The 15408-nt window shown below is 43.9% G+C and overlaps 1 protein-coding gene across 1 annotated transcript in view; it reads left to right on the forward strand.

Annotated features, from left to right (window-relative positions):
- Positions 1–15408, forward strand: part of TDP2 (tyrosyl-DNA phosphodiesterase 2) — a 177150-nt gene that overhangs the window by 90540 nt on the left and 71202 nt on the right. The window contains exons 2-3 of the mRNA XM_086965131.1: positions 39–187; positions 7782–7940. Coding sequence (XP_086821257.1) covers positions 39–187; positions 7782–7940 — 308 coding nt within the window. The remainder of the gene's footprint in view (positions 1–38; positions 188–7781; positions 7941–15408) is intronic.

Here is a 15408-nt window from a genome sequence, read left to right on the forward strand (position 1 = left end):
TGTGCTTTAATAAAGTTCATATTTTTTCTTTTATTTAGAGAGCACTGAATTCATTTTTTGAGCCCCTGATGGAACAAGATCTTGACCCTGATCCTAATCCTGATGCTGATGGTGATAGGCCCACCCAAAAAGAAGTACACCTGAAACAAGAAATACACACACCTTCTCAATCAGTAGGAGAAACCTGGTACGCAACATTTCTATTGTATATATTTGATCCAACAGCTATCTTTACTTGTACTCGAGGCCCTTTGCATCCACCACAATGCACTCACTAATATATTGGTTTCAGTGTGTGTTAAGAACTTCGGAATTGTTAAAATGATAACATGGTTTTAGAGTGTTACCTAAAAATGCATTTTTTGTTCTTAATAGTTTCAGCTTCAGAGGTATTTGATTGACCAACAAAACAATTCTAATACTGCCTGCTTACTAATGAGTGATCTGTGACCCTGAATGTGATTTGGAGATTTAAATCCAAAGGAGTGAGAGTAATGACTACCATTGGTCGAAACTTCTTTCATCACCATCCTTGATTGAAATATCGGGGTGATAAAGCTGTAACGGAATTCCCTGTTACGGTTTCCTGATTTTCAGTCAATAAAGTCCTTGGCATGGTATGAGGATTTGGAAACATTTGAACATTTCTCCCTATGGCCTAATATTTTGTCATGTGGTTCTGTAGATCACTTGGGCTGTTTAACACACTCTGGTGTCTTAAAGGTAAGAATGACTCCTGGATACGGCCTAACAAATGGGGTAAAAGATCCTAGGCCAACCCTAACCACTCCAAAAGTCTTCAGCCACACTAAACATGGGCTTTAATGGCCGGGGGTGTGTGGGGTTAGTGCACTAGTAGCCCTTTATTTATTTAAGGGTTTGTATAGCACCAGAATTGACTCCAGGGAGTATCTCTGTTCTTTTTTTTGGATGCGTATCAGTTGCACATGCGGAAACTGTACATTTTAAAAACCGAACAGAGTGGTTTTAAGTAATTTCCTAAAACAAGATGATTCGATCATTCTCTTAGATGAAGGGGGAGTTAATTCCAGTATTGCAGGCCGAGATATGAGAGTGATTTCCCACCTAATCTCGCTCTCCTAATTCTAGGAACCGTCAGCAAGTGTTTAGTACTGGAACGCAAGGATCTCGAGGGCTGATAGAGATTGAACTTTTCTGATAAATAACTAGGGCCAAGGTTGGACAATGCCTTATGAATAGTACAATAGATCTTAAATTTTATCCGTTGACGTATGGGTAGCCAATGAAGTTTTGAAAGAAGAGGGCAGGAAGCTGATCTAGGGGGCAAGTTCAAAACTAGTCGTTCCACTGTATTCTGTACCACTTGTAGTTTGTTGATTGAAGTCTCATTAGCAGAAAGCAACAGACCATTACATTAATCTAGGCGACTCAATATGAGTGCTTGAGTCAGAGTCTTTCGGACAGAGTCTGGAAGTTTAGGAAAGACTCGTCGGAGTAGGCCCAAAGTATGAAAGCTTGTACCAACTGTCTGGCCAATGTGCTCCTTGAAGGTGAGGGCATGGTCTAACCAAACTCCCAAGCTCTTGACAGAAGTTTTTGGGATGGGAGGCTTCCCAAGATTGAAAGGCCACCAATTAGGGGACCATAATATGGGAGCCTCCCCAAAGAGTAGAAGCTCGGTTTTCCTGACATTACATTGAAGAAAATTATTCCTCATCCATTGTGAAATGGCATTCATGCCCAAAGAGAAGGTCTACTGGATGGTAGGAGTGAGTTCATCGAAAGGAAAGAGCAGCTGCGTATCGTCGGCATATGATATTGGAATAAACCCATATTTCCTAAGAACATTTGCCAAGGGAGCCACATAGATATTAAATAGAGTGGGGCTCAGACAGGAGCCCTGTGGGTCTCCCTTGGAAAGTTCCATGGGTGCTGAACGATACGGGCCTAGATTAACCGTCTGAGTTCGACCAGATAGAAAACTTGACATCCACTGAAAGGCAGAGTCTCTTAGTCCCATTTCCTTCAGCCTTCTGAGCAATATTTGGTGGGAAACAGTGTTGAATGCAGCGGATAGGTCCAATAGCACCAGAATCATGGAGTGGCCCTTGTCTAGGGTCATTCTGATGTTATCTGTGACAACTAGCAGGGCTGATTCAGTGGTATATTTGGGCCTGACTAAGAGGGTCTAGGCAGCCTGAAAGTTTGACATAACTAGAGAGATGTTTGTTGACATGTCTCTCTAGTAATTTACTCAGAAATGGCAAGAGACAAATGGGATGAAGATTGGTCCGATCGGTCAGAGGGGCCTTAGTGTTCTTTCGGATTGGCATTATCTATGAAGCTTTCCATTCCGGGGGAACATGACCTTCTTTTAGTGATCGATTCAAAAGATGCTCAATCAATGGGGCAAGTTGAGGAATAAGGGTGAGGGTGCTGGCTATTCTTGCAGGGATCAAATCACGAGGAGAGCCGGACTTCACTTGATGCATTAGAGCAGGGGTCTCCAAACCGGTCCTGGAGGGCCAGATCCATGCCAGATTTTTAAAATTACTACACGTATCTCAATGGGGATATTCAAAAAATCTGGAATGGATCCAGCCCTCCAGGACCGGTTTAGAGACCCCTGCATTGGAGCATCTACGTCTGTTGTAGTAAGTGTAGGAACATTTTCAAGCAAAGTAGAAGGAATCAGTACTGGTGCATCCATGGTCAAAGGCAATTGATGTGAGTTTCCAGAAGAAACAATATTGTCATAGATTGATTCAATTTTTTGTGAGAAGTGTAATGCGATATTATTGCAGAGTGTTTGTGAGGGTGCTTCAACATTCTCACAAGCCTTGGGTTTTATAAATGACCGAGAATGTTATATAAAACCTTTGGCGCATTACCAGCCAGTGTAGGTTGGATAGAAATGTGATTTTTTTCGTGCAAGCTTAATTCTACTATGATAGCTTGACAAAGAGGCTAAAAACTGAGCTTTGTCACTTTCCTTGTGAGTGATACGCCATTTCCTCTCATGTTTCCTTCATACTTTTTTTTTAATAAGTAACTGAGGGGAGAACCAGACAGCTTGCTGGCGTTTCGGATGAGTAGAGGAGCGTTTCACTGGTGCAAGGTGATCAATGGTCTGGGTTATTGCTAGATTGTAATTAATTAACGCTTCTTCTAAGTTGTCTAAGGATTTGTTTCGTGGTACTTTCAGAGAGACTTGAAAGTTCTCTGGCGAGACCTTCTGCCATTGCCTGTTGGTCATACCAGTATCTAAATGTTGATCCCTGTGTTCTACTTTATGGCTCTTAATAGAAAACTCAATAAGGGCATGGTCGGTACATGTAAGTTGTAGTGGTAGCTCACACCATATATTAGGGGAATTAGACAAAACCATATTTAATGTATGACCAGCCGTTTGGGTGGGACTTTCATTCAGTTTGTTTAGGCCCAAAAGTGCAAGATCATTCAGAAGAGCTGATGACTCCATATTATTGAAACATTCACTGTGAATGATGAAATCGCCTAATTGTAGTAAGTTGGTGCTGGCAAGTACACAAGGGCCTATTAGTTCAGTAAGTAAGTTTGAAAAGTCTACCAAGGAACCAGGAGGGCGATAAACCAAGGCCCCCTTCTAAGTGACTTGAGCTGACAGATCGATTCTGGTTGGTTTGCCTAAATTTTGTTCAGCTAGGAGAACCATTTTTAATCTCCATTGGCTCCCGGTGGCACAGAGAATAAAGTTTAAATCTTTGATTTTGACATTCAAAATCCTTAAGCTTTCCTCTCCTCAGATTCTGCAGCAACTCATTTCTCCTTATGTTCCAGCTCGTTCTCTGCGGTCTTCTGTGCTCCACCTTGCCACTGTTCCCCGTTTCAAGAGATCCAGGATTGGCGGCCGCTCCTTCCGAGTCCTTGCCGCCAAACTGTGGAATTCCTTGCCCGTCCACATCCGTGCCATCGATGAGCTCCTGGCTTTTAGGAAGGCGGTTAAAACTTTTCTTTTCCCCTTAGCCCCTTAGTTCTTGTTGCCGTCGTGTTGTGTTTCCCACCTCCTGTCCGGTTTTGTTCTGCACTAGCGCCAGGACGCCCCTTTGCTGGGGCAGCTGTGCGCTCAATAAATCAGGATAACATAACATAACATAACATTCGGAAAATGAGAACCTCCACCTTTAAATCGCAGTATTCATCCAGAACAGAAACATTAATGCTATCTCTATGGATGATGGCAATCCATCCTCCCATCTTAGTTGGCCTGTCCATTCTAATAAGCTTGTTACCTTCCGGTATTGCCAGAGCGATAGAGAGTGAAAATTTGGGTTTGAGCCAGGTTTCAATTAAAAACCCAAGCTCAGGCAGTGTTGAGGAGAGTAGGTCCCAAATTTCAGTAGAGTGTTTGGGTAAGGAACGAACATTACAAAGCATGTTTTACCATTTCCTCTGACTTCCAGTTGTGGAGTTTATCCCACATAGCGAGGGGACAGGCTTTATACAAAAAAATTAGCCTTGTTTAATAGAGAATAATCAGATGTTACCCAGGTCAACTTTGTATCGTCAGCGTTACTCTGATAACAACAATGTCTGCACGCAAAAGGACCTTCAACTGGTGGCAGGGAGTATGATGTATTATTAAATCTGAGATCAAGTAATTCATGTCTAGTGTAACACTTAATCTTACTTACAATATTCAAATCTGTGGTAGCCCGACCAGGGGTCCTGACTTTTGGCGTGGACGGGCGCAGACGGGCTTGCCTTTGGCACGCCGCTGGCGCATCCGCTGCGCGTCGCTTGTAACATCCGCCTTAAATGGAGGTGGTTGGAGCACTAGAGCGCCGTAATGGATTAAAATAACAAGGAAATTCTTGGTGGACCGGGGAGTCCGGCACAGAACAATGAGGTAAGATGAGCAACAATAAAAGTCTGAAATGAATTCAGTCTCCGCAACATAAGTTAAATAGCAGCATTCAAGAGGAGCATAAAACTACAATCAGCGCTGACAAGTGATCACGCGTCCGCGAGCCCTTGAGAAATCTACTCGCCTAATCACTATGTAGAGTCTGTCCATTGTTTTAGGCACACAGCATTTAAAACTCCCGTAAATTAACTGTACAAATACTTCAAAATATATTTCAGTACTTAAAAGCACTTTTGTTGTAAATCTGAAGTGAGATAGCAACGAATATTTTAATAGCATCAAAACAAATCTGTATACTTGAAAATGTGCAAATAATGAATATTTACTGAAACCCGATTAATGTTTGTATTCTATATAGTTTTATCAGTAAAACTGCATGTCAGTGGGAAAGTTTGGGAACGTTTGTGTTTATTTCAATGGAAAATGTCTGTCTGTAAATGACCGTGCGCTACCATATCATGCTTTACTGATATACTTATTAAAAGTAAAGGTTTTTAAACATAAACTGAGAAACTTTCATGCCTCATCCTGATGACAATACTAGTAGTGAACTGAGATGCAAGTCAGGGGTCTTATGTACCCTATGTGTGGACTATATTTTTATTATACCTGGAACAAATGTTTAGTGCATTATATCAAACAAAAGAGGGTTTTTGTGCTGCCGGCATTTTGAACTCACATATTTGAAGGTGCTCTTGTATGTGATAATGAAGAAAAATGCAACTCTGTGACAACAAATATTTTCCAAGGATTACACAGTTTTGAGACAGGTTGATAGGTCAAGCACATTACAGTTAGGTCGAATGGGTTATTCAAATCAACAGACCTGCAGGTCTGGCCACATTTTTCTGATTTCTTGAGGCTTAACTATCATCTTCCTAATTCCCTTCCACATCGGACACTAAAACCCAGTCTGAGGCAGCCACTATCACCCCAATAAATCCCAGTGATAGAAGTCTGGTAGAACAAACACTTGGTTCTTCAGCAACCATACAGTGGATACACAAGAATTGTCTTGGCATCCTGTTCTCTCTCTTTCTAGTATTACATGTGGCTTAGCAGAACGGACAAGCAGAATTTGACACTTTGCTGTCAAAAGAGCCCCACAGCTCCACACTGCATATAATGCTGAGCTCGGAGGCGAAAGCTCTGCCCATTCAAGTCAGCCTATTGTTTGCTCCTGGGGGACAGTTTACACCTTTTTCACACCAATGTAAGGCTGAGCACAAGATGAGAGCTGTCGGGGGATTATGCTGATTAGCATGTTCACAGTTCAGACAAGTAAAGAATAACTTTCTAAAAGTTACTTTTTCTTAATATTCATTAAAAATACGACTTTGTCATTGAATTTGATTTTGGTAACTTAAAAATATTGGTTCAAAAATGTTTCCTTCCTACAGTGAAAATAGCTTTTGGAGGACTAGTCACGGTACACTAGGACATGCTATCTTTACATTTCTACATGTCCTGCTTTCAAATACTGTGCGCCCTGCCTTGTGGGCTACAAGGCCTACATAGAAATGACATATTAGTATGTAAAGGAAGGTTTTTACCTGTCAAAAAGTTTTGCACTGCAACAGCCAGGCTACAGTGGTAGGCCTGAAGCCATGTTTTCACAAAATGTGCTGCAGTCCACTAGTTGCATTTAACTTTCAGGTCTTGGGTACACTTTGTACCACGTATTAGGTAAAATAAATATACCATTTAGTAATATATGTTAATTCGACCATGTTTAAAGGGGGAGCACAGGCATTTTACTAGTAGTTAGCAGGGTTAACGTCCACAGAGCTCTAAAGCTTGCAAAAATATAAGGCGCAGCAAAAGGCAAAAAATCAGGGTGACCAAGCAAAAGAGGCAGATATCCTACACTTTACCTATTGAACAAGGGAAACTGTAGCATATTCTTAAACCACTCTCCATTACAAATCAATGTGATGGATCTGCTAGCAGATTTTCAAAGTATTCTGTGATGCTCCTAGGGATGACCGAAGAATTTATATGTGTTACAAGTGAGTTGTAATGTAGGTATTGACAGTAATTTTGTCTGCCTTTTGCAGCATCATTTTGTTTAAAAAAGAATACTAATATACCCAAGTAATCTCTTTGTAGTGTCTTACTTGAATGAGCTTTTTCTGTCCAGGCAGACCTAGCAACATTATGTATTCCTGAAAAGTAGATTTGGTGGTAAAACCGGTCACTTACATTGGAAATGTAAAGTGTTTATCCACACAAAAGGTGCCATGATCCCCTTTTCATTATTAACTTGGCTAAAATCTTCTCACAACCAATCCCTTAGTAAGTTAGTTAGCTGTTTACCCAATTCCAGTCTGAAAGTTCAAAACACAGAAAATAACCCCTGGGTCTATACGTATCAATTGCCTAGTTGTGCAGGAAACCACCAAAACAGGGGCGTCCCTTTTTAAAGGAGGGTTTCCCTCACCCACCAAAAGGTGGCATGCTTCATTATTAAGGAACCTCCCCATACCGTGAAGCCTTGTCACAGTATGGGCTACAACCCCCTCACGCCACAGGTGAAAAAAGTGATTTAAAACTAACTGCAGGGTTCGCAATGAACTTTAATGGGGCGACCCTGGGCTAGGATTGCCACAACCCCAGGCTCCACATTTGGGTATTTAGTATATACCTATCTTAGCATGAAAACATCCTTGAGCTCCTCGCTCTCAGCGAAGGGATTGTAGCCAGTACCGTGACTAGGTTTCGCGGTACGAGGAGTTACCCCAAAGATGAAGCATGCCACCTTTCGAGCAGTATGCTAAATATCTGATTCCCTTGCATGGGAATAAACCAAGTAAGGGGTAATTGTTTGTGGTGTATACAAAAAGCGTGATTTGTTGCACTTTGTGCTAATTGTTAGTTTCCCCCACCCCTCTAGCATCGACTTGACAGCTGAAGCAGTTATTCCCAAGAGCAGTATAAATGATGCACAGCAGGAAGATAACAGTGGACTTATTTTTGTCACGTGGAATATTGATGGCCTGGACGAGTCAAACCTACAAGAAAGGGCTCGTGGTGTCTGCTCCTATTTGGCATTGTAAGTATTGTAATACTACTTTGTTTGCACTTTTAAAGACAATACTTTGTATTTCTAACACTTGTCTCAACCCTTACTGCTCGCCAGCGCTGGGGCTATTTCAAAACTGAAATACGTAATGTTAATAGATAATGACCAGTCCTATAGGAGGTATTAATTATTAAAATTACTAAACAAATCATTACTGAATTTATAAAGCTGCAATGCCCGGAGTGAAATTCACAGGTGGTGCTCAGCTCGCAAAAAGTAAACAAAGATTCAGAGGATGAGAAGATGCACATGCATTTTCTGCTTTAAACACACTGCAAAACATGTTCCATAGGCAGTTGGAACTTTTCCGTAATTAAATTATGTCTTGATGAATGTCTAAGACTGTTTATAAGCTGACGATACTCCAGGATCATACAAAACACATAAAGCGAAATGAACACATGGCCCACAGCCTGAAACCTTTATGGGGGCCGACTGAAGGAACAGCATTCCATGGAGCCACAAGGCCCTGCAGTTCAGCTGGCCAGAGACAAACCCATAACACATTTCCATGACATGAGGAGGACCGTAGAGAGAAGCCATGGTATTTATCCACCCTTTGCCCTAGGATCGTTTCATTGGTTGCCCCAAGTTCAAACGATTGGAGCCATCAGTCTACGACTAACATTTCCTTTTTTATTGAGGGTTGCAATTTAGTTCCCGGTGGCCCCTTACCCAATGTGTTGCTGACCAGTCCAATGGATGAGTCCCAACGGTTCTTATTTATGAGAAAAGGGCCCCTAATATTTAATGACAACGATGACCACAATGCCACCCCAATTTCCAGGGTCGGTTTGGCACCCAGAACTTTAATTTGATCAGTGTGACCCTGAAATGGATCACTTTGGCCCTAAACGTTTTTCTGAAGCATGCCAGTCACCTTCCCCACCCCCTATCACCTCTATTCAACATGACCAGACATTCACTAATTAGATGCACAGTTCTGTTTCATGTACCAGCAAGTAATCCCCAATTCAGCTTTCGACAGGATCTAATTTCTCTTGTGTGGGTGATGGGTTTTGTTTGGTAGGGCATTTTTTAAAGAAAAGTTCTCTGTCCTACTTAGTCACTCTTATTTGATTGTAAGGCTGAAACAGACAAGTTGTATGCTGTCTAGCAAATTAGTGGTGTAGATCACAGGAACCTGAGACTTTATAGAGCCAGAGAATCCAGGGTAGGGTCCAAGGTCTAATAAGATTTAGAAACCCCCTCCTAAGATTAATACTGGCATAAACTATAGTGTTAACCACTTAACCCCTTCGATGCGTGTGACAAGGTCAACTCGTCATGGGCGTTACCTGCGCTGTGCGTGTGACAAGTTGACCTTGTCACGTAACGCGGGATTTTCGAAATCGCAGCGCTCAGCGGGAAAACCGCTAGCGCGCATGCGGTTAACAGTGTATTACCTTGTAAGCGCTACAAATAGGTTAGGGGTTGTATCACAGCCCTAGAAGGGCTTGTAACAGCATCAGATGTTCCACCTTCTGCTTTTGTACGTAAAAACCTACATATTTTAAGATATACATCAGGTTTGACTACTTAGCACTTCACCATTGAACAGTCATGACATTGATAGGAACACTTAGCATTCTTTGAGCAGTACGATATCACACTCTTCCTGGGCCACCAGTGTTACACAGCTGTTTATCACCAGAAAGCTGACAATTAACCAGTGGTTGACCACAGACACTGGGCACTGCAGGAACAGAACAGGTTCCTCTTCTGGTGTGTTCCTAATTTGAATATTTTTGAATGGCGAGGCAAATTATTGAATGATTTTGTATGAAAATGTCACCTTTAATGCAGTCCCACTGGTCTCCTATGCTTTCTTCCCTTTTCTTGCACCTGTAAGTGTGCCAAAATCAATGAAGTGGGGAAAATAAGCTTTATGTGGTTTCTCTAATTGTTGGTCGTCGCTCTGTCCCTCCTGTTTAGGGATCCCTGTTTTGAAAGGGCTCTCACCTATTAAGGTTCCTAGTGACATGCTTCATTATCAAGTCCGCACCCAGATACTAGCTTTATCTGGTGGGGGCTCAACCATGAACCTCCAGGAATGGATCTTCTATTTTAACCCCTCCCCTGCTGATGACGGAACCGCTCCGTCATCAGCCGCGGTGGCGCTGTGCTGATGACGCGAATTCCGCGCCTGCGCTGAGCGTTCTATTGAGCGGGCGGGGCCTTGACGGAACCGCTCCATCATAAGCACAGCGCAACCGACGCTGGTGACGGAGCGGTTCCGTCACCAGCATGCGCCCGACGCATTTCCTCCCCCCTCCCCCCCTTAGCACTGCGGCGGAATAGCCGCCGCAGTGAAGGGGTTAAATTCCCTACAGGTATCCTAATGATCAACTGAAAGTTTTGTTTATCCCTGGATCGTTTGCCAATGGCAAAAGCAAAGGTGATGGTATCAGAGTAATTGTTAGGACTCCAACATTTATAGGTCTTTATGTTTCAGCCAACTCAGTGTGCCTTAATAGTTGGCTTTCTTCTGGAACAAAACTCTAGATCCCTTCACACTCCAAACTCAGTTGCTTAGATAGCACCACAGTACTTGGTCAATTAAACCTGCCAAGGACTTTCACTCACTCAAGCCTGGCATATATACAAACCCAACTGAGAGATTTCTTTTGGCTATAACATTTGTTTTAAACGCTTTTTCACTCCATAGAGTCTTAGATCAACGGACCCTGGAGCCACACTTTCATCAATGGACTGCATCTGATGCAGACCTGTTTAGTTCCTCTAGGATCTACATTTTATTAGTTTGCCCACAGCTCTTTTTGTGTGTCCACTTTTATTTTCTGGTCTATAAATGGATTTAACTGCCTCTCTGAGCTCATGTGATGGAAAAAAAGAAAAGGAAAAAAATACAGACAGAGGGACTTTGGGGCATCCCCCTTCAGCAATTCATTCATGAAAGTGTCATTCAGATTTTGGATCAACCCACAAAAATATTTTCTCTGTGCCATCTTGTAACTTGCTATTCACAGGCGTAGCTAGGGTGGGGCGAGGGGGGCGGACCGCCCCAGGCGGCAATGTTTTCGGGGCGGCGCGCGGAGGCCTTTATAATTTACTAGCAGCCCGCCCCAGCGTTGCCCGGGGGCATAAGGGGGCTGGGGGCTGCATTTTGAGTGTTTGTGTAGTCCCGGCCGGGCGCCCCGCCCGCCCCGACCCCGACATTGGTTCTACCGCTGCCCGCCCGCCTGCCTCCCGGCCGCCTCCAGCCCACCCCAGCGTTGCCCGGGGGCAGCTGGGGGCTGCATTTTGAGGATTTCTTTAGTCCCGGCCGGGCCTCCCGCCCTCCCGCCCGCCTCACGCCCGCCTCACGCCTTACATCAGCAAAACTCCAGACTTAGCCCCCACTCCTGGGCCCCTGCCCGCCCCAACATTGCCTTGCCCGGACCGCGGACCGCCTCCCGCCTCGCCTTACCTGAGCTGCCGCGCCACTCGTCACTCCTCGCCGCACGTCGGCCCTCGTCCCCGCTCCTCCCCGCGCATCATCACGCAGGTGTAGGTCGCGGTCAGCTCTACGTCGCAGCCGGCGCTTGTTTTAGGGGACTACTTTTTTTTAAAACTTTATTTTTTTAATTTACGTTTATTTTTTATTTTTTGCAGCCTATGTCCATCTACACACCCTGTGGTTTACAACAATGTATTGGGTGTGTGGATTGGCGCTGTGGTTCCCGAGTTTACCTTGCCAAAAGGTGCAAGTTCTCTCTTTATAATAGTAGTATAGATTTGGGGACACTCAGTGAGTGTCCCGAAATAAATTATAAAGGCTGCCGCAACGGGCCACCAGTGCTGAGCGTGCGCCCCCCTTTGAATCAAAAGCAAGCCGGGTCACCCTTTAGCTATGCCTGACGTCACCGGCCCGAGGTGCGCAAGACCGTCGCAGCCAACTGCAAATGTGAGGTGCGTGCGTGACCTCCCCAGAACACCGACGTACTGCAAAAAACTTCGAATTCCGGTGAGCCTGTTTTCTTTTCTTTTACTCTTTGGAAGAGCCAGGGCTGACACTGACTCGGTGACACAAACATATCTAGGCGGGCCAGCCCAGCTGCCCCCGTGGCATAGTTTAAGTGGTTTTTGGGAGCGCTCCGCCCGACGTGCATTGGTGACCAATGACCAGTCCGACCAAGCTGCTGCAGAAGAGTGGTGGTACGGCCTCAGCAGGCGGCTTGGCTGCGCTGCCCTGCACTGCCGCCATGAAACAATGCCATGAGAGTCACAAGGGGGTGCTGCACCTTGGCGCTGCCCAGACCATCGGACAGTGCGAGGGGAGACCGACCAGAGTGTTGCACTGTTCCCCTGACCTGCCTACGAGGTTTGTTCAGTATGCAGCTAAAGTAGAACTGTGCGTCCTTTGCCAACTATATCTTCTTGAGCAGTTCATATGAGCGCGAATTCGAGCCGAAGATATTTATTGTTTTGCAAGAAGGCTTTCTTTGTTATATCAGAAAGCTCTTTAAAGTAGCGCCAAACCAGCTTTCTCTAGATGTTCCCCGGTATGTTGCTAAAGTAAACAAGCAGTGGCCTTCAGCAGGATTCAAGAAAATTAAAAAGTGCGCATTTATATTACGTTTCTTATTTGCTTACTCAGTGATGCGTATTCAAGATGTGTTAATGCCAAGATGTGTTAATGCCTGCATCTCAGATGTGAGACTAGAGCATCACCTTGACTCCTGTTGGAGGGAGGGAGTGGCCAAAGGTCTGTAAGTTCCGAAATGTTGCAACTTACTACTGAATGGAGAATTAATATATTTACCTGTGAAGACTTGTATCCTCGTAGTATGGACTAGCATGCGCTTCAAAAAAACTCTGCCATATAAGCTAGTTGCATCGGAAGAACCCATTTGTGTAATTGGTTAAGAGAAATATTTCATATTATGAACTTCAATTGGGCAGTACACTATCTTTTGCCTGACTATTTGTGGGCCATTGTTTATTTTGTTTAGGCTAGCTTGACTCCCGCACTTATTTAGGACAGTCTTCCTAATGGTGGTGCTGTGTAAAATACGCAGCCTGTTTATGACTAGGAAATATGTCTAGTAGTGCTATTTTGAGGTTTTATCTATTGAGTGCTGAATTGTAAGTTATAAACTATTATTGACTGGAAACAATCGGAGCTTTCCCTTTCTGATATTCTTGTTCATAATCTTTCTACTGGCAAATACTTCAACAATGCATACATTTGGGTTTCCAAACTTTAAATCACAGTTACCATTTTTTAACTCACAACAACGAGAATCTAATGCTTAATTATTGATCATTACTTTCCAATTTTTTGGCACATTTTTATAAGAATTTCGTATTAAAGGGGTTGAGCTGAGCCTCAGCCTCTGATGAGTTGAGGTTCTTTTCCCAATAGGTGTCCCTTAGAGGTGCAAAAAGACAGTTTCAAAGGTGTTGTTAATACAATGAACTATTTTTTCACCTTGGTAACCAAAGAGAAACTATCTAAGACCAGTGTTGGGGAGGGAGGGGGCCTAAGCTGCAATGATGCTCCCTGGCGATGATTTTTTTTGTCATGGGCAAATGTCATGTATGTGATTGTAACTTGCATGATCAAGGTAACTGTTAGCGGTGATACTACGGGTCTCTCAGTCCTTTTTCCCCAGCACCCCTCCACCCCCCTCACCCCTCTCGACAGGGGCGGCAATCTGAGAGATAGCCCCGGGCGCCACAAGCTCTAGCTACGTCTCTGTTGCTATTAGGTGTATTTGTCCATCTATACAGTGCTTCCTCTATAATTCACAGCCTGTGAAGTGTCAATACATTGCAGTTGGATTGCATTCTGTCAGCTACTTCCAACTGTCTCTTCTTCCACTCGTATCACATTTTGGTTTCTTAATCTTACTTTATTGCCTCCCCTTCTTCACTCAAATATTAATCTCTCTTAAACCACTATCCCTACTCCACCCCATGCCTATCCGTACCACTATTGCCTATACTTCTACTCTTTCTCTATTACTTCTAATCCAATACTACTCACTCCAACTTATTCATACCTACTTAGACCTTTAGTCATGCTCACCCCCCCTCTACGTCTGCTCATAATCACATATTCCTACTCCTTCCCTTTCTTTTCTTACCCTCAGTCGAACTCATCTACCATATCTCCTCATCAGTATCAAATGCTCTTGGACGTACACGTTTCTCAGTGCAAACTCCTTTCTAACCTGCATGCTGCTAAATGCCAGATCAGAAAGTGCTCTCACTGAAATCTCCAATCTCATTGTTAACCATAATTTAAACATTTCTAGCATCACCATATCCTGGCTTGGCACATATTGCCAGTCTGCAAAAGAGCTGTTGATTCCTGAAGGATTTAAAGTCATGTACACTGACTGGTAACACATTATTAGATGGCATAGAAGACATTCACAAGCACATTTGAATGTCCCAAAATGTAAACATATGCTTTGTTTTGGGCTGCTGCCATGATCTTAACAAAGAGATGCTGTGTTTGGTCAAATGAGTCCTGGTCCTTGTACTGACCAGATTAGATGCTTTTCTGTCCCATGTAGGCATCTTCCTTATTTCTTCTTTGTCACTAGTTACGAGGAGACAAGGTTTACGTTTTGCTTTTTTGGTCACCAGGGTCTCTTCTCTGAGAAGAAACCTGACTAATAAATCTTCAGATAGGAAAGAAAGTATTGATGATTTCTTACTTAGAAACTTTTCTAGTGAAAACCAAACAATGGATTCTTATGGAAGGAAATTCAAGTTACTGGTAAGTGCGGTTAAAAGATTTTCAGGGTCAGTGCTGGGCTAAAAGATGCAGCACTGGGTTCTCTCCTGATAATAGGTGAGTAAATCGGAATTTGTTGTTCAGCTGATTTTAGATGAATATTTTAACGTTTCAAAACTCCACAATTAGAAGAATTTCCAAGTGAAACCAGTCAATGTTACCCTATGGAAGAAAAGTGAGTTATCAGCTTTTGGGTAAGTACTCGACTGGCAGAGTTAAGGTTCTGGGCATAGACTCAGGGGTCTCCCATGGTCAGGTAGATACAGTTGGTACACCCTCAGCGGCACAGGGGCAGCCGGGTGCAGAGGTAATTAGGCCCAATGTTATCCTATGGGGCCAGGGGCCTTCGGTTGGTGGCTGCTGGCAAGCAGGCCACGCGGCTGTGGGAGCTGGGCTCCTGGTCACTTGCTCAGGGCAAATGGGGAAGTAGATTAGGACAAAGGTTGCACTGCCAGGGTCACTCGGGCGGCTGGGTGCAGGGTGCTTTTGCTTTTGAACCGTCGGGCACTCTGTTATTCAATGGAAGACTTGGAAGATGAACAAAGGCTGAATGCTCGGTGACGGAGATTCCTCTGGAGCGACCAACACCTGGAGAGGTAATGTGGAGTCTTGGAGGATAGGTAGGCACCCAGGAGTTGGGCACCGGGGGCCGTGGGGCGCCGGATGCAGGAGTGTCTTGACGTCGGG

This window comes from Lissotriton vulgaris, chromosome 4_1 (assembly GCF_964263255.1).
Source record: "Lissotriton vulgaris chromosome 4_1, aLisVul1.2, whole genome shotgun sequence".
Classification (NCBI taxonomy): domain Eukaryota; kingdom Metazoa; phylum Chordata; class Amphibia; order Caudata; family Salamandridae; genus Lissotriton; species Lissotriton vulgaris.